The sequence below is a fragment of the Prosopis cineraria genome, unplaced genomic scaffold, assembly GCF_029017545.1.
Source record: "Prosopis cineraria cultivar Desert tree isolate PC_DT_omini unplaced genomic scaffold, ASM2901754v1 PC3, whole genome shotgun sequence".
NCBI lineage: Eukaryota > Viridiplantae > Streptophyta > Magnoliopsida > Fabales > Fabaceae > Prosopis > Prosopis cineraria.
This window is the reverse complement of record NW_026555334.1, coordinates 34,295,196-34,315,153: the sequence shown is the minus strand read 5'-3', so window position 1 is coordinate 34,315,153 and position 19,958 is coordinate 34,295,196. Positions and strand designations below refer to the sequence as shown.

General features: G+C 38.1%; 2 protein-coding genes across 2 annotated transcripts; one reads left to right on the top strand and one right to left on the bottom strand.

Annotated features, from left to right (window-relative positions):
- The first annotated feature begins 2,551 nt into the window (after window positions 1-2,551).
- LOC129304444 (homeobox-leucine zipper protein HAT5-like) lies at window positions 2,552-5,708 on the top strand. Its single transcript, XM_054944105.1, has 4 exons — window positions 2,552-3,149; window positions 3,482-3,612; window positions 4,105-4,344; window positions 4,879-5,708. Exons 1-4 carry the CDS (start codon window positions 3,065-3,067, stop codon window positions 5,263-5,265), a joined length of 843 nt encoding a protein of 280 aa, XP_054800080.1. The 5' UTR covers window positions 2,552-3,064; the 3' UTR covers window positions 5,266-5,708.
- A 681-nt stretch (window positions 5,709-6,389) lies between these two features.
- On the bottom strand, window positions 6,390-19,664 carry LOC129305177 (methyl-CpG-binding domain-containing protein 9). Its single transcript, XM_054945141.1, is given in 11 exon segments — window positions 6,390-7,358; window positions 7,739-10,012; window positions 10,677-11,111; window positions 11,191-11,289; window positions 12,091-12,426; window positions 13,489-13,794; window positions 14,938-15,591; window positions 15,723-15,799; window positions 15,802-16,828; window positions 16,994-17,696; window positions 18,676-19,664. Coding segments are annotated over 11 exon segments (6,687 nt in total). The 5' UTR covers window positions 19,155-19,664; the 3' UTR covers window positions 6,390-7,061.
- Window positions 19,665-19,958: the final 294 nt, after the last annotated feature.

The following is a 19,958-nucleotide window of genomic DNA, read 5'->3' as shown; positions in this document are numbered from 1 at the left end:
ACACCTTTATTAGATTAAAAGATAGCTAGCTATTTATATTTTTTTCATTTTCCTTTTTCTTTTTTTTTCTAATGTCCTATATCTTTAACCTAAACTAATTCTATTAATAATTTATAAACACTTCTTTGAGATATATATTTTCTAAAAAAAATGATTTGACTTAGACTAATTATAATGCTCATATTTAGAACTTGAATTGGAGATCTTTTAAGCTATACAATCTTCTAATCAGCTAATGCTGGGTAGTTTTTCTTTTTAATTTTAAAAATGGTTTTGTTCCACTACTTTGAATTTTGTGGATCCCTCAGCTTTTTTTTTTTTTTTTGGTTGAATGGGAACAAGTCGTTTTCCTTCTTTTGACTGTAAGAGATGGCATGTAACTATCAATCACTTAACTCACGTGTCTTTTTCAGAATAATCGATCTATTTATTCTCCGCGTATCATCCGTGTAAAATACGCAATATTACCTCATACAAACTGAAAAATAATTTTAGAACTCAATTAATTATAGCCTCTCATTGATGAAATGACAACACACGCACAACAATTGCTTCAAATGAAATTGAATCGTTTTAAAAAAAATGAAAAAATGAAAAAAAAAATGAGGAGGCAACGTTGAGATTTATAGAATAATTATAATGATGGCATTGCAGCATATATATGCTTTTCTGATTACCATTTCTATGCTATTCTCTGTCTCGCAATATCCCATATATTTTTCACACACATTTTCTTTCTCGGATAGGTTCCATTCTCGTATATATACAAAGCTAAACTTAAGTCATATATGATTACTTGAATGAAATGGAATGAAATTAATTAAAAAAATTAAAATAAAAATAAAGTAAATCACCCTTCTTCTGAGTATAGATCATCATACCTTTTAAAAAGTTCATAAATCATGATTTATAATTTCATGAATTAAATTATCCTCCCCCCTTTTGAATATACTCACATATCATATTTAATCATTTTATTTTTTTAATCTATTTTATTTCATTTCTTTTTAATAAGCAGACTGAACCTAGACTATATTCTTTTCTGATCAAACCCATATACACGTCTTTAATATCAAGTTTCACGATTAAAAGTTCGAAAAAGCTCTTACGATTATATATATATATATATGTCATTGTTATTGACTTATTGTGTTGTTGGGTAAAAAATTATGTGGGTTGCATCATGTTAGGAGGACAACATTTGGCAGCTATACGGGGAACTAGTCTGTTCCAGAATAATATGAATTGGTCCTTCCTTCATTTTCACAAATTGATAAAAGCACCACCTTCCATGTGAATCCAACCCAAACCACCACTCATTATAATTCCTGCTTTTCCTCTCCTTCTTCATTTGGATATTCTTATTAAATTCTATAAATCCTGATTCCCTATGTCTTAACTCATGTTTAAGTGCAAGTGGGTTCAAACTGCGTTGGCTCTGTGGACAATAGGTTCATGCATTCCAGCATTTTAAAATCAAGCTTCAACATGTGCACCAATTTGTTTATATATATACACATCGTTGTCATAAGGAAAGAGAGAAACACAAATCGGCAAGTCCCACATGCTATGTTGTAACATTATAATAGGATCCGGCATCTGCTAAAGTCTTTTCCCCCTTTTAATTTTAGATCCTGTGTGTCCTAAGCTGATGAATTTAATTCATTGATTGCCAATATCCTGTAATATAACGTTTATGCGATAATATGACGAAACAGAGAAATGTCAAAAAAAGTAATGGATGCTCAAACATCAATGTACATGCAATGAAATATATAACAAGTATTTGTTTCGTGCCAGCAGGTTCTTGTGTACGACGGTCGAGAAGAGTTTTCTATTCTTCAAAATAAAAGAATAAAAAAATTATTTGATAATATATTTTTAAAAAGTGTGAGAAAAAAATATTATTTTAAAAAATAAAAAAATAAAAATAAATTTTAAATATTTTGGGATTATTATTCTGAAAAATAAGTGAAAGTGAAAAAAAATACTTATTTTTATTATTTTTTATTCTCAAAATCTGTTTTATAAAATACTAATTCTCATAATAAAATAAAAATGATTTCAAACTGCTCTATAGTTTGTTTCTAATATCTCTCCCCTGCACTCTCATGAGCATGTTTTTGTTTTTACGTTTGCTAAGTTTGGTTTTGGCCTTATGGATGTAATAGGGATCGGATGAGGAATTGCTCAGCTGTGTTTCATGAAACGTGATAGGTCCCTGTAAGTGCCTGCGGTTATGTGTAAAGTACTTTCTTTTTTTTTTTTTGAGCAAAAATGTGTAAAGTACTTTCAGCCAAGAAAAAAGCGTGCCTAATTTCCAAATTTCGTATGATGAAAAAAAATTCAATTTATGAACAATCCACAAAGAATTGCTGGCATTTCCTCCACCATGGCGCGCAAGTTAGCGGATGCTCCCTACCCCATGTAAAACCACGCACATTGGAATTTGACGAAAATACCCCCGTGGAGAAGCCGTGGGATCAAGGGTATTTATGTCATTCGACTATAACGATACCACTATAAAACATGATGGCCTCCCCACTTTCAACTTTACTTGCAGAAGCTGCCCACCGCACTGACACACAGTGCGACGAACACGAAGCGCTCGCCGGTGATCCCAAAGCCGGTGGCTGTCGTTCCCCTGATTCCGAATCACTTCCTTTTCTAGCATATATCCAAATTTGTATAAGGAACTCCAAATGCAAGTTCTGTGACCTTCTTTCTGGGCCTAGTCCTCCCAATAAACCCTCTCACGAACGAAACCCGAAACTGACAACCAGAAGGTATAGCCGGGGCCTGGTTCCATTGGCTGGTGTATGATGGGATTTTGCATATGCCCGTTGGAGACTCCGGCCAGGTTGCTCTGGACCACAAGCTTCTTCCGCCATAAGCTAATGATCTTTTAGGTAAATACTGTAAAACCAAATCGACTGATACATAAATTATAGACAAACAAGACAAAGCAAGTCTCTAGTAATTTTGTCCCCATATCTCGCGGTTGTCGACGACGGTTTCGGTGGAGATATCTCACCCTCGGGAGAACAGATTAGAAATCAGAACTATGGAGTCCGGCAGTCTTTTCTTCGAGTCTTCCGCTTGCCGCGGGACGATGCTGTTCCTCCGAAATGGTGACATCAGATTTGGAGGTGATTTCTGTCGCTCCTCTAATTTGAGTTTTCGCACAGTTAATTTGTGTTCGTTAAAGTCACTGTGCTATTGCTGATTGCTATTCACCCTAATTTTTCTGTTTGCATATAAAAAAAAATCGCTCCAACGATTGAAAAAGCGTTACAAACTGTCTTTATATCACACGAGACACTCTGATTGCATTGAGCATGCTTTGATTCATCATTGACTCAGACTATACAAATCAATTAGATTCGATTTTAATTTATTATTCTCTTGACGATTTGTGCCTTTTCTTCCTGGATGTTACTAGATTAACTGAGAGTTTTACGAATTAATTTAAATGAAGCAGGAAGTTCGATGATGAGCTCGGATGAAACCTCAAAGAAACGACCTTTCTTCAGCTCACCGGAGGAACTGTTAGACGAGGAATATTATGATGAGCAGCTGCCAGAGAAGAAGCGTCGTCTCACTCCCGAGCAGGTTTGCGGGGATGACTAGTTGTTCAATATGCTTATGCTTACATTGACAAGTATCGAGTCTATTATTCCTTTGTGATAGCGATCCTTTTCTCGACAACAATCTTACCAATATCTAAGGATATGGGTTTGGCTTTCTGTTCTTTGGTGAAAATAAAAGGGCACTTTACTTAAGATAGAATTTTGATTCGATAAATAAGAACTAATGAATTTCAATTTTCAGCCACTTGACCTATAAAAAAGATGCTTGTTATGGGAGTTGAGCATAACTTCAGCTGAAATCTTACTGTAGTCAATTTACTGTTCACTTTACTAGCATATGGGGATTCCCAAAGTACAGTCATTCGGAGGGGAGATATTTTTTGAAGACTTGTTCGCTTAGATTTTAAAGAAGCGACCACATCTAAGGATGCGGGGAAAACATGTGATTGGACAAACTTGTTTAACAGCTTGTCAGTTGTTTTATTTTGTAACAATTGGTTCGGTTGATTCCTAGGTTCATCTGTTGGAGAAAAGCTTTGAGGCAGAGAACAAACTGGAGCCAGTAAGGAAGAGCCAGTTGGCCACTAAGCTGGGATTGCAGCCAAGGCAGGTCGCCGTTTGGTTTCAGAACCGCAGGGCTCGTTGGAAGACCAAGCAACTTGAAAGGGATTTTGATACTCTCAAGTCTTCCTACGACTCGCTCCTTTTAAAATACGAATTCACTGCGAAGGAGAATGAAAAGCTTAAATCTGAGGTATGTATACACATGCATACCCTACTATTTTCAGAGAATCATCATCCTTGGGATGCCGAGTTGATGAATGAAGTGTATATGATCCGAAATACAATTTATTCTTGTGTGCTACGTAGATTGCATCCATGCCTAAAGCTAGATGCAAGTTTGGATGAATATAATAGGTCGCTAGGAGTTGTGGCGTGAGTTCCAGTCTTGGATAAAACAAGTGCCTTTCGTATCAGAACTCCATCAAAGAAAATGATTGGGAGTTCTCTCCAACTTTTTGGAATCTACAATATAATATAATACATACTTCATACTTTTATCTCTCCGTCTGCAAAGCCCATTGATTGTATTTGTTTTATCTTTTTAGTACTTCTCCTAATTTTTATTTTTAAAATAAGTCATTTTTTAAATTATTATTTCTCATACATTATGAAATATAGTTTCTCAAAATATGACGAGGCTTCGCATTGTAAAATACTGTTGACTTGTTTAAAAGAGGGGTAGGCAAATTACTCGTCCATGAGTAATATATTGATTCATCCACAGGTGGTATCACTGAATGAGAAGCTTCAAGCAAAGGATGAGCCTGGAGGACCAATATTTAATCAAAAAATTGACCCTCTTCCAGCGGATACGGATCAATTTTCAGCGCTACCATTCAGCATGAGGGTGGAGGATCGACTGAGCACGGGGAGTGGTGGAAGCGCAGTTGTGGACAGGGATAGCTCACAGCTTGTTGTGGACAGTGTTGATTCATACTTTCCTGCTGACAGTTATACTGGATACATTGCCTGTGTCAATGGGGTTCAATCGGAGGACGATGATGGGAGTGATGATGGACGGAGCTACTTCTCAGATGCGTTTGTGGCCTCTGAATTACATGCCCAAAACCACGAGCCTGGCGACGCATTGGGTTGGTGGGTGTGGTCTTAAAAACTACTTATCGGAGACAATAACATGTGGTGTCTATTTACCAAATTAACCCCCCCAAAAAAAAAAGGCTGTAATTTGCCGTAGTTGTGTGTTTACTTGAGTTGCTTGATCGAGAAGATTTGTATTGTAGGGGAAAGAATAGCAAAACTTCCGGTTTGGTAGAGTAGATTCCGGGGAGAGGAACCTCTCCATTTCTTTCTTTTTATTATGAATGGTTGAGATGGGGGAAGTGGAGAGAAAAAAATGAAGAGATCCTCCACCCATTCTGGAGCTGGGAGACGATGGGTCTAAGTAGAGTTTAATAAATAATGCTCGGTAATGTAGTCAATACTCAGTATGTCAAGTGTTGTACTTGTACAAGGCCAATAAAGATATCCATGTATCTGGACCTAGTTCGTGACTTTAATGCTATAAAGTTCCGGCCGCATTGTGTTTTAGTTGAAGATGGCCGTATTAGAAGCCCATTTTTATGGGAGAATAGCTTTGTTGTAATGGACAAATAATAAACAAGGTAAACAAAGCCCCCCCCCCCCCCTTTTTTTCTTGTGGAAAATGTCAAATTCTTAAAAATTTTGAACGAGATAAAAATTTAAAAAATTATATGAAATTCAGGGCCCATTTGTCTCATCTTTTTTAAAAAAAAAAATTAAAGATTTTTATTCGAACTTCAAAGAAAAAAAATGCGAAGTTATTTTGAATAGTTACCGAAAATAATTAGTTGCGTGCACATAAAATAATGCTGGTTACAGTCACAACATCTGATAAGACCATTAAGCAATATACTATTTTTAGGATCATAACCAAATGTAAAATAATTTCTACCTTTCCAAAAATTTCTAGACAAATTCAAAATAACATTTTTTTCAACAGGAATAAACAGGCCCTTGATTTTTTTTTTTTTTAAATGCCCAACTCAAGTCTTCAACAAATTTGGCTGCGAAAAGTCGAATTCAAGTCATCTTCGGCAGAAGCGCTTCCCTTAATGGATAGGGTGAAGATAGCAAATCCAGCAATAGAGGAAGGAGGGCAGTGCCAATGCCCCAATGTATGACTGAGGATAGAGAATAAATTTTACAAATCTGTGTCTCAGTATGCTGTAATCCCCGCCGGATTGAAAAGAAACGTTAATCGGAAATCACGAAAATAAGCAAATTAAACGACATCGTATACTTACACAATGACGCAGTTGGAAAAATGCAATTCCAATAATTTTCCTTTCCTGCATTCAACCACATCTGCAGACGCCCAAAAACAAATGCGCAAGCATGCGTGGCCAGCATTTTCAGTGGTTAGAGAACGAAAATGCATAAAAGAATGAAATATTGCCTACAACTGCTCAACCTGACATTTTCTCACTTAGACATTATCCTTTTCTCCCCCCTTTTTCTATATCTTTACATCATTTCCGTTTGTATACATATAAGGATCAGACTGCTACAAAAATGAAAAATATAATCACTACCCATCAAGCAACCAATCCGACAGCAACAGCAGTTACTCAAAATTGCATCGATCCTCATAATTTCTTGGTGCTGGACCTGCTGGTGCTGTCACTACGAGCAGAAAATTCTACAAATTCTGCTTTGCCAAAACCGGCATGTGAGTTAGCAAGTCAGCTTTACCTATATGTACAAGCACGCAAGTGGCACCAGCAGTTTACAGCTGCCCCTTTGAACCCCCAGTAGTTGACCTGTAACCACTCCATCCAAACAATGTTGGCGGATGATCATTTCACGTCACGCATCAATGGGATCAACTTTCTGGACTTGACTCAGCCAAGAAATACATTCCATGATTTAACCATCAGGTTCCTTCCTTTTCCTGCTTGACTTCCGTATTGCTTTGGATTTCTCTGCATCCGAAGTGGCTGGTGCTTTCTGTTCTGCTACCACAGAAGGTTCCGAGCAATCAGTAAAACTTGAACTTGACATTTTCTCATACATAATGGCTGAATCAAGGGTGTATATTCGAAGGGCGAGGGATGACAAAGTAGAAGATTTGGCAGCGGCTGAGAGTGATGACCAGTACCACCAGTCATTTCTTAAGTACTCTGTCTTAATCAAGTCCTCCAGTGTAAATGTCGCCTGAACCATCTGAAAAGAAAAGGAAACTCAATTTTTCACATCCATAAAGTTGTGGAAAACAAGTCCAACAAATTCCAGGCTATGCTTTACCTATGATCAAAAAATAAAATCAGTGACCAGCAAAATACAAGGTTGCTAAAGAGGCTACTAATTACATCCAGTAGGGGCAGGATAAGGAGAAGACTCAATGAGAGGCATTGAGATCAGAGTGGTGGGCCTGAACAGTCAAACATTAAATTGGCATTCACAATTAAACCAACTTGTGCAGATTTTTTTTGGGGCCCAGGAAATGCTCACCACCAGAGAGACTCAGGATTGAGAAATGTGTTGGAACAAGGATTGTTAATAGAGAAACTCATCAGATTAAAATCACGAAAAAAGGCACTAACCTCATATATAGTCCTTGCAGATTTAACAAATGAACGCCAAGCCTGTCTTCTTTCCAACTTTGCTTTAGAAGGCCTCAAAGCAACTTCAGGGAGTGCAGCATCCATGTCAAGTAGGCCAATCTTCAGTAGCCTCAAAATATGTGAAACTTTTCCAACCAATGGTCTCAATGAAGATTGAGGTACCACACAGCAGCTGTCAGTGCCCACTTGTGAAGCAGGAACAGAAAATGAAGATTTTCCATCCTTTTGTCCTGAAGATCCCAAAGTTGATCTACTAGATTTTCCTGCTTTAATGTTTTCATGCACATTGGAACTTCGAATAGGAATTCCTGATATATGGCCATGGCACAAGCCACTTCCTTCACTTCCTCTAGGAATCTGCCCTTCAGGAGCCGTGGACCCACCAGCAATATATTCATCCTTTTTGTTTGATATTAGCATGACTGTAGAATCACTAACATAAGGAGATATAGAAGGAACAAAGGATGGGATTCCATCTAAATCAATAAGACCTATTTCTTTAACAATTTCCCTGTTGGAGTCTTCAGTCACAAACTTGGAACATACATCTTCAAAGTCATACGGGTATGAGGATTCTTGATTTGAAAACTTGATCAATCTTGAGCTAAGCTCAGAACCTCCACTCGTCAAGGTTCCACCTGTTTCTGCATTACCTCTGGCCTTTTCATGGGTGGTCTCAAATTTCAAATTACCTCTCCCTTTAGAAGATCCGCTGATATCTTTATTCTTCTGTGAGGCAGACAAAGCAGCACTACATTTGCCATCATTGTGTCCCTCCAGTTCAACATCATTCAAAAGGGTTTTGTGACAAGACATGCAGTGTTGCCTAGAAGGCCATATGGGTTCTAAGCATTCGCACCTATACAACTTTTCATCATTAGATGTTCTCACCTTTTTACCCCGCTTCTTCAACACCTCAAGGGTTCCCAACTCTAAGAATGGGCCATATTTCTTCTCTAACAAGGAGGTTGCCTTTGTAACAAGAGAATCAGACACTATTTTCTCTTTATCCCCTGGCAAAGGAAAAGGTCCTTGGGGCTCAACCTGATCTTCGTTCTGCATATGAATAAGCTCCTGGAATCTTGACTTTTGCCAAATCATGATTGAATCTTTAAGTTCTCTTTCTCTAGGGTCAATATCCTTCAGCCAACACAAGAGCTCTTCAATTTCAGCATCAGTTTGATAAGCAACCCATGGTGAATTACAGCCTACAGTATTACTTGGCAGAGACATTAAAGGAGAGAAATCTTTCATCAGCCCTAACATCTGAGAGGTATCCTTGCCAGATAGTGCACAATTCTTCAAAGCAGAAATCTTATCCACAGGGTCTCTGCTATTTGTCATTCTTCCCCCACGCAACATGAGAGCAGTTGAATCAGCAAGTATACACGGGCATCCGCCAGGCATTGCTGAAGCCCAGTAAAAGCGACCTAGTGAATCAATTCCCAAAAATTCCCGACGAACAGAGAGCTTTACAAGCTGTGATCCAACACTAGTTATTGACTCCTGCAGAAGTGTGATATCATGTCTGATACCATTGAGCTCAAGGAGATACGCTTCTGATTCATTCACAGCAGACTTGGGACCATCAAAAGAGACACCTAATCCTTGCTGATCAAGAGATGTATCTCTTCCTTCACATTTCTGCTGGTTACCCTGGATATGAACTGCTCCACCAGAGCTGTTAATTTCTTGAGGCATATTATTTACCATTGAAAAAGGATTACTAGACTTGTCAGTACATTGAGAATCCACAAAGGAAGCCATATTTGTAGGCAACTGACTACCATCCACAGCTGCACAGGCATTCTTCAACTCTCCCTCCACATTTACAGGATTTCTCTTCTGACTATCAGTCTCTGAATTCGTTGTCGATACACTTTTATCAACACTGTGAAAACCATTTTTCTCTTTATTTATCTCTTCTGAATGCAAACTATCAACAAATACCCCAAAATTGTTAGGACTGTCACTTGCACTATGTGGCTGGACCAGGCATTTACCAGGATTTGAGAGTGATCCCAAAAGCCCCTCTTTGAGAACTTCTCCAGCAGTTGCTAGTGAGCATGTGTCAATTTTTGCAGCTTTACTGGATAATATTTCTTCTTTAATTTTCAGGCTTTTCCACTCTGCAGAAAGCGCACGCAATTTTTGATGTGATTCAGCAGATGACTCAGCACATTGCTCAAGGTGTTGGCGTATGAGGGAAGTGTTGAGCAACTCATCACATAAAAACTTGAGAAGGATAGTTCTCTGCAATCATTAATAGAAATTTACACAAATAAAGCACATACCACATTACACAATCCCATCAATGCGCACTTTAGACCTTTTATTATAGTAATCAATCAAAACAATTGTTATAATATTGGTATCTCAAATTGTATTATTAAAAACATGTTATACAAGAGATAAGAATTGATTGAACTTATTGTGAGAATACTCGAAACTCTAAAAAAACCAAAACAAAACCAGAAACTGCATTATTAAAAAAAATGTTAATGAGAAACTTTTAGATACATGACAGTGAAAAATATCCAAGGTGATCAGGTACGAATTGAAAATCAATTAACATAGAAGCCCGTTTAAGCAAATGGATTTTTTAGGGGAGTGTCCCTTGATGTTTAAATGGGATTTTTCTCCCCCCCCCAAAAAAAAAACCCTCTCTTTCCTGTTTCCATAATTTTTTGTCCCGATCTCCCCTTCTCTTTAATAGATTTCTTTTTCAATCACAAGATAATTGAGAAAAAGCAGTCACATTAATAGTCTTATCCTACTATCCAATTGCCACGAAAATATTTCCCACAAACATGCTATTATTTCCCGTTCATAATAAAAACAAACTATTGTTCCATTCATTAGAATGTTTATATGCATTAGCTATGCAGCAAAAGTAAACAAGATTTTATCAACAAACCTCGCCGACACTGTACTCCCAATATTCTCTCTCTTCCATGACAGATAGTAGATGAGTTAGAGCCTCCAAGTAAAGCGAAGTCACCTCCCCCTTGAATTTCTTACTTCTAGGTTTTCCAACAAGTTTTGAACATTGTGAAACATCTTGAACTACATGTTTACTGTCAACACAAGAAGGGCAGTACCAGTTTCCTTCAGGAATCCTTGCTAGCGGAGGATTCAAGCAGTAAGTATGATACTCAGCATCACAGGTATCACATAGCAAAACACTGTCATCATCCCTATCAATGCCACATACTTTACAGACTCCATCATCCCAAGGGGCCTTTGGAATTTCACTAGTTGATGCAAGAAAACTTTCCACTTCTTTTCTCATTTCCGCACTTAAGTTTCCCAATTTGGCATACTCTCCAAACCTTTGAACATAAGTTAAAACCTGCATGAAAGGAAAATATTTAAATTCTAAATAAATGAGGCACAAATGTACAGAGACACTTCCGCACATAGATACCAACCTCACTATTATACAACAATTCAAAATTCTCAGATAATTTATCAGCCAGCTCAACTAAATCAGGTTGATCTCCAAAAGCAATACGAACATTGTTCCACAGCTGCAATATCAGAAGTAAAAATCAATGCACTTGAATAGTTATAAAAATTGTAAAAGTAACCCAGAATTATCTTAATGCGTTTAGAGATTAGTATGCAATGAGGAAGAAAAGGAAATCAAGCCTGACACCCCTTCCGCCACGCACAAACGAGTAGAATAGAGGAAATGCTATTCATAGCAACCCTTTAGAATATTGTATAGTGATAGAAATGCAACTTTAGCAAGAAAAGACACACTAACCTTTTAAAAAAAAAGAAGAAATTTCAAGATCTTCAAGATGAACAATCCAAAAATGACAGCAATTTAGAATAATCAATAAAAATGGAATGCATACACTTAGAGATATCATCACACAATGAAGGAAAGACTAGAAAGATAGGGGTGATTAAAAAAAAAAAGGAAGATCAAAATCTATGAAGCACCATAAAAAAATGCAGAGAATTTCCTATTTCTAATATCCTGTATTATAGGAAATCTCTTGCTGAGGTTCAGCACTTTGATGCCAGAGATTTACAATTAAGACTAGTTTGGCCAATTAAATCAGGAATTTTGACAATAGACCCTTTTAACTTGACCGAGGAGGAAAAAATTGTTTTCTAAAATCACAAATATATTGGCATGGAGAAGGCTTCGAGTTTTCAGCTGCAAGTTGGGAGTTGCACTTGACAGCTTAATATACAAAACAATGGGATAAATTTTCGATAAGAATGTGTATATGATCAAAGACTCCAACGAATAATATGGGGAAAGAAAAATATTGGTGGAAAGCTTAGCCTAGCAACATAATTTTTATAGAACAGACCTCATGAACATCCTCAAGAAATGCTTCATGAGATCCACCATAAGCCCCAGCAGCCAGTCGTAGGTCAATGGTCCTGAAGTCAAGAGGACGAGACACCATGGCTGGAGATCCAAGAAGCCCTTCATCATCATTATCAGAAGAATTTATCAATTTTCGTCCCAGCAAATTGCAAAAAACCTTGGAATCATCTGCAGCAGCAGCACGGCGTAATACAATGCGACATTGTTTCATGATAATGTCAGAAATAGATATTACGGTCTTTTTTCTCCTTCCTTTATTGGGCTTCTGTTGCGATCCTTCACCACATACATCAGCCAACACAGAAAGAACTGCTTTCTGTTATCAAACAAATATTATAATTCAGGATCAGTTTCATACAGTATACTCAAAAATTTAAACCAAAATTAAGCCTGCTATTTTAACCAGATGAACTATCATATTGGAATGTAATAGAGACTAGCACCAAGCCTTAGCAACACTGAACTTGAATAGTTGTACAGTTTTCTTTGAGAAAGAAAGGGTAAGAAAAACCACAAATGTCAGATAAAGAAATGATAAAAAAGGAAGCAAATCATGGTAGCCATTCAAGAAACAAGTTCCGTTGAAAGTTCTATGCGAACTATCATTCCAATTTCAGGCTCAAAATTAAGGCTCTTAGTCAATTATTGAATTCCATTCAAATTAAATAAGGCTACTCTTTAACCCTCAGTCACAAGTCCAAAGGCAATAGAGTTTGGCCATCTACGGCAACCTAATTGAAAGATGCCAGTAATACCAAATATAAAAACTACAAAACTCCTGCTACATATAAAATCTACAAAGACTCCCCCGCCCCTTCTCATTCCATAAAGGGCAAGTTACATTGCACAAAAAAAGTTTTCATAATAAATACTCCAAGTACAAGAAGGTAGCTTGCATATTGTGACAGGTAATATTATAACTAGGAAAACAATAATTATCGTAAAGAAATGAGGAAACTAGCAAGGTCTTAAATGTAACAACTACAAGCAATTGTCACTTTTGGCACTTGATTCAATTTGAGTTATGAAATGGCAAAAGCAGATATTTGCCTGTTTAGGCAATAAAGTTAAAGATATCCAGAAGCCTAAAATTTTTTAAACTGTCATTTATGAGGTGAAATACGACCAAATTTTGGATAGTCTTCCTCAGGAAGTAGAAATGTAATGCCAAAAACTCTCATCTTCAATAGCTAAACTTAAAAGCACCAACAGGAAAGAGAGCTGAAAATTAAACAAACAATGCACAAAAAATTTAAGAGAATTATGACATCATGGTGGTGGGTCAAATAAGCATATTCCATTTTCATGTGTGAAGCTCGTACCATTGCACATAAAGAAAACAAATTAAATGTACAACAGAAGTTCCATGGGTTAACACCTTTGTAGGTCCAGATGCATTGCCCTTGTACACTTCCTTACTAATTGAGTGTAGCAGTATTTTCCTAGCCCACTCTGGAGGATCCTTAAGTAAGGCATCATTGACACACTTTCTGATTCTGGTTCCCACATTTGTTGGTAGTTTTCTTACAGGCTCTAGCAGCTGTGCCCATTCTGGAATACTACCATCATTCACTGAAGTTTTCTCACAAGCATCCTTTGCATCTAACTCCTCATCTTCAAAGGTAAGTACATCACTTTCACCAGTCACAGAACCAAAAATTTTCTTCGTAGCCTCCGCAAGCAACTGAAAGTCAAACGAAAAACTCTTTTGCTGTAATTCTCGTCATCACAAACAAGTATTACTTTATTTGGAAAATTGGAAAATGCTATCTAGTCACATTGTGGAAACATTGGACCAGCAGCAACAGGAAAAACAAAAACTTTATGTTGCTTTAAAAAATTTATTTAAGATGATGATGAAGAAGAAGCTGTTCTAAAAGAAACAGTAAGCAGACACAAACTGGATGAGACTAACAAAGATAAGACACATCAAGATGCATATTAAAATCACCTTAATGCCACGTCATATAAGGCAGCACACAGCATTATGCAGAAGGAAAAAAGAACCTGATCAGAGAATCATCCTAACAAGCGGTTTAAGAAAATGTTGTTTGGCCATTCGATAGTTACACAGATTAAAAAAAAAAAACAACACAATGGATGATTCATGATGTCAGCTAAACCTCTAAAAAAAGGAACAGGTTCAATGTGAAGTGCTAAGCACATTTAGAAAAGAACTACTTTTCCTTGGGAGAAAATACTAGAGTTATTACTGACTAGTGTGACTTCCCAAATGATTAAAAGTTTTTTAAACAAGTGCCATAACTCTTCTCCCCAGCATATCAATGGCACTATCTGCAGCATAATGATAACGATAAACTCTCTACTTGAAGATCTCAATGAAATTATGATTTTCCTCGGTTACAGTCCTCCTTTAGACAAAAGACTTAGTTCACTCAAAAATACTAAAGACATCCTTCTTTCTGATCAACAATGACATTCTCCAATTTATTGATCCATGAATAAAAACTACTGTTAACAGTCCCTTTACGGATTCCACATCATCTGGTTAATAACAAACTGCACTTGGCTTCCACACCCTAAATTAATGCTGAACTCGTTAACCCAAAGCAAACGTTGGAAAGAGAAACACAAAGCTCTGTCATGGAGCAGGGAATGCCAACTATGTCAGCTAGCCATCCAGGCATTAAACCCAAAATTCTATCCATTTATCCTACAATCTCTGAATATAATTTCTTACCTTCAAACCCCAAAAAACCCATTTCTTAGAAGTTATATACCCTCCCTCCAGAAGAAAACAAGCATCTCATCATCATAATTAACGTAAAGATAAAATTTAGCAGATCACAAAATAAGACATTCCTACCAATGCATCTGCTTCCATCCCAGCCACACCAGTAAGGGAGCCACACAGCAAACCACCATCACCTTGTAAGCAGCGAAATACTTTACCACTTTCTCGTGCAGTAATCTCTGGTGAGTCAAGGTTACCATCCATTGATAAGACAGCTAATATGTATCTACGAGCCAATTCAGGCCAAGTTAGTTCATTAATAGGAAGCATATTAAGCTTGGCTCGTCGGGCAGGAACAGTGCTATCTGCATCTTTTCTTCTTCCACGTTTTGTTCTGAGCTCTCCAGGATCAAAATTTGGATCCACCAGGGCAGCCACTTTGGATTGCAGTTCACCTATTAAAACCTCCAGCAAGGAATTATGAGCCTTGGTCAAAGAAGCACCAAAGCATGTGGTGTAAGTGAACAATGCAAGCTTAACTTGAGCTGCCTCTTTCATGGCTTCAGTTTCCACTTGAATAAATGCATGGGGACTTCCAGCAGAAACTGAAGGAGCAGCTTCACAGTTTGGGGATAACATTGGTCCACCACAGCCATCACTCTCAAGTTTTTCATTAAAGACTGATCTATTAAACCATGGGTTGATGAGTTCCTTCTCCAGCTCATCCAATGACAAAGGTTCCTTCAGGCCCAAAATTTCATGAAATCTGTGTAATAGTTCCCAAACCTGGAGGTACCAACAAAAACGATCTAAGATTTTGCATACATACAAATAAAAAAAAAAACAAAGAATGGCAAAGGATAAAGATTATAAAAGAGAGATTTCAGCTGGACCATCAACAAGTAGCATCCATGTACCTGAAGAACATCACCAACAAGTTCAAAAGGAACCCTAGAGGATAGTGGCTTCCCAGGAGGTGGACAATGATCTTCTTAACACATTCCCTGAACAATTTTATTTTCTTGTGTCTCCTATATAAACCTTGCACTGTTTCATCCTGATATTGGGATCTATCCCTCCAATCAGCAACCAAGAACCCATTTCCAACTGTTGGCAACGAGGAGCTATTACTTCTAGCATCCAGAAATTCATACCGTGAAAATCCTTCAACACCAGGAAGTAGTTCGAGTACTTCTTGGACAAACTCAACATCTAACCCAAATCTATCTTGCTCCAACCATTTTCTTAAGACCTCATACAAACTTTCAAGATCATTATCTGCATGAACCATGGCAGGGATACCAAGAACAGGGGACCCACAAAATTTACCAAATGAAGTGGGTTCATTTTTGTCATTCCTTATGTCCCATTTATGTACATACATTTCATTTTCAACGTGTTTACAATAGAGCTTTAGAGTCCCTTTCTGCCTGCATATTTCACTGCAAGCATTAACTAATTTTTGAGAAATATCTTTCCATGCTGAGGATGACGAACACTCTTCCACCACAATCTCACCAACTGAACCCAAGTTGTCAGATAAATTATGAGTTTCATCTTGAACTGGACCAGCGGCAGGCTGCAATACATCTAATGTATGGCTATCATGTGCTTCACCAGAGAAACTTTCAAGACAGCTCAATACATCATTTTCTGTTGGATTGCAAGGGTCAACTAGGATCATCTGGATACTTTCATCACCATCACATTCCATATTATCATTCATCTTTCCCTCATCTTCATTAGTTCGACTAACAAATTGACAAAGGTTAGACATTGAGAGGATAGTTGACCCAACTGGAATAGAAAAATCAGAACAGGAACACCGTCTGATCCTGAATATAGGACCAGAATCACCACCATCCAGAATTTCACATGTAAAAATGGAGCCTGTAATTTTATCATGCCAGCAAGATTTATAACCTACGGGCCAAATAATGTTAGCATCACAATAAGAAGGTCTATCATCAACCTTTCCCAAAGAAAGAACAAAAAAATCTTCAAACTGTAAAGGAAGGCCATCCTGAAATATAAACACGCAGCAAAACAGCCAACATTAGCTAATTTATACAAAACATTAATTATTTCTTTAAACCATACAGTATTGTCTATGTATTATCACATGGGAAAACTTGAACTTAGAAATCATCTACATGAAGAGGATGACAAATGAATTGGATTCACTTACAGCAGATTGCTGAGGGCAAGAGTGATCATCCTCTTTCCTTCCGCTTACTGTGGCTTCTGATATGTTCCCACATGCATTAGCACACTCTGCACTTGCAGCATCCGAAGGAGGATCTTTAAAACAACTATTGGTAAAGTTTTCCCTTCTTTCAGCAAATCCATTAGCGACTGGAAGCCTAGCTGACTTTCTTTTTCTGGTTAAATGAGACCCACCTGATGAAGAGACAGGCCTGTCATTTCTGGTTTCAGACTCCAGGGAGTTGTAGCCAGGCATTAGCCCTAGATAACACGCTACTTCAAACACAGAATCAAAAATCTTTCCATCTGGTGCACAGTAAACAGCATACAGCTCAGAGCTGCTCATTGGTTGTCTAAACTCCACTTTCCAACCTTCCTCCAGAACACCATGCCTTTCAGATATAAAATCTCTGAGAGCTTGCAAAATTAACTCTCCTGGATTCCCAGCGGCTGTATTTTTAACATTCCTATGACTTCCAGGAGGCAAACCCATATCTACCTCCTCATAATTTCTAGTTACTGATTGTGTATGATTCAATACGTCCTCAAAACCCACTCTAACAGCATGTGTCACAACTCCAGATGCTTTTTGGAAGCCAATAGCATTACCATTGTAGAAGTTTGAATATGTCAATGCGGTGCCAAATGAGTTGGCACTGAAAGAATTATGACCCTCATTGTGCATTCTAGAACCCAAATAAAGGTAAAAAAAAAATTACTTCATATGAGGAGGGGTTAAGGAAATTTGAGCTGTTAAACAAATAATATAAGACACCAATGAAACCAGAAAAAATCTTACAACAATACAAACTAAAGCACCCCATACATGCCACCAAGTCGTCAACAAAGAAAGACAGAAGTTCAGCAAAAAGCAGCCAAGATAACCAGCTTTACTATGTTTTAATAAGCATAAGCATGACTGTCAAAGTGATAAGATATTGAACATTGATTAATAATATCTTGTCTGCCAATAGTGCCAGGTTCATATTACATAAGATTTTTAATTTGGCAAAAACAAAATAATATGATAAAAATTTTATATGCCCAGCTGATATAGTGTGAAACAGGGCAAAACAAATTTGGCTGCCCATTATCGTTCTAAACATATCTGCTTTGGTCAAGCATAAAAATCAAATGAAACAGAAGTAGAATAACTTGATGGACAACAAGGGCATCGTATATTGAGCATAAAAAAACAGGATCCACTGCGGTACAAAGAATTTCAAGCGTAATGTAGTATTTGTTATTCAAGCCAACAGTTTCTTAGAGAAGGTCGTTTGGTCTGAAACTCAAAAAACGGTCATTATTTACAGGAATTGTGATTATGCAAAGTTCCGGTAACAGTGGCCTTGGCTTGGATATACCCACTTACATGCATAGCAACGAATACAAGGAAATACGCTTGTCAATAGATTAACGACACATCAGGACGTCTAAACGATATCTTTCGCGCTAATTTGACTTCATCCAGTACTTCTTTCATTGTTATTTGTCTATTTATTCTTTGATAAAGTCCTAAATTTTCAATTAACATGAGAGACAAGCATTTTACTGGCAAAAATATAGCTAATTAACATGGCAACCAAACAAATACTTAGAGTTCATCAACTCTGAGATCAAGCTTAGCAGACGAAAGGTTTAAAAAGAATGCTACACTTTTCGTACCTTAAATCCTGCAATTCTTCACTACCCTCGCCGTCAGCATCGCTGGGTGGCGAAGCATTGATATCTAAAAGATGTTTGGACTTGACACCCAATGGCCAACGCTTACTCTTCACCCCACTGGAAACACACTCTCCACAAACCCATTCGTCAAGGTTTATGGCCTGTCGCCCACGCATTCCCGCGCAGCCCAGATGGTAGCCGCGCTCGCACCCGTCGCAGACCACAACATGACCCCGCGCCTCGGGCTTGCCACAGGCACCGCAAGTGGAGCCGCGGACGTCACCGGGAATCCCCGCCGGACCGCCGGGCGGAGGCGCCGGGTTCTCGTGATACGCGCGTACGATGTCGATGGAGTCCGGTAGGGTTTCGGCAAAAGAAGGAGAGGGGATCTCATTGAGGTCGATTCCCAGTCCAGAGCGAGAATCTTGAGTCAGCTTGTGGTCCCTGAGTTCGTTGCCGGAATCGGTGAGTTCCATCATCTGAGTTTTGGTCCGGAGTTGGAAGCCCGTGAGTTATGACGCGGGACCGGTAACATTGTTCAGCGAAGAAGCTGCGATGAAGATTTAAGAATGTGCGGATCGAAGATGGAGTGGGATTGGACGGACAGTGAAAGTGGGGTTTGGGTTTTTAGGTTCGAGGAGGTGCTTGAGGGGGGCGACGTAGGGGTCGAGGGTGAAGAGAGAGAATGGAAAGAGGGAAAGACAAGAATGGGACCGAGAGATGACCGTATCAAAGGGCCAAAACTCCTTTCACTTTTTTTTCCCCTTTTTTTAACAGTGGGATTAAATGGGATGCAGAGCAAGTGAGAACGAGAATGGTGTTGTACTTTTGATAATAACTAAGCTTTTTGAGAAGTGACAGTGAGCGATGTGATCGTGTTTGGCAGCACAATTCCCAGCGATTGCCCTTCCGCTTTTCTTCTTCTGCTTCTCATTTTCTCCAGTCAAGTTTGATTCTCGGACTTCTTAGGTCGTCACAACTCCAAATCCTTCAAGCCGCTGCGTGCTCCTTGCGCTCCCCTCATTTTCTTTGCATCAAATTACAACCCTGGCGAATCCTCGCATTTTTCTTGCAATTTGGTTCAGGAACTATGCTACTTGTACTTTGTACTTTTGTAGTTTGACCATTTTTCACAGTGGCCACGCTAAGCTAAATCTGCCCCCAAAGCTTTGCTATAATATTCCATGAAAGTATTTGTTTGGCGTGGCTAATTTCTTAGGCGCGTATTTTACCTTTAATGGAATGGAAACATTAGACTTTATTACTCATTATAAAAAACGGTT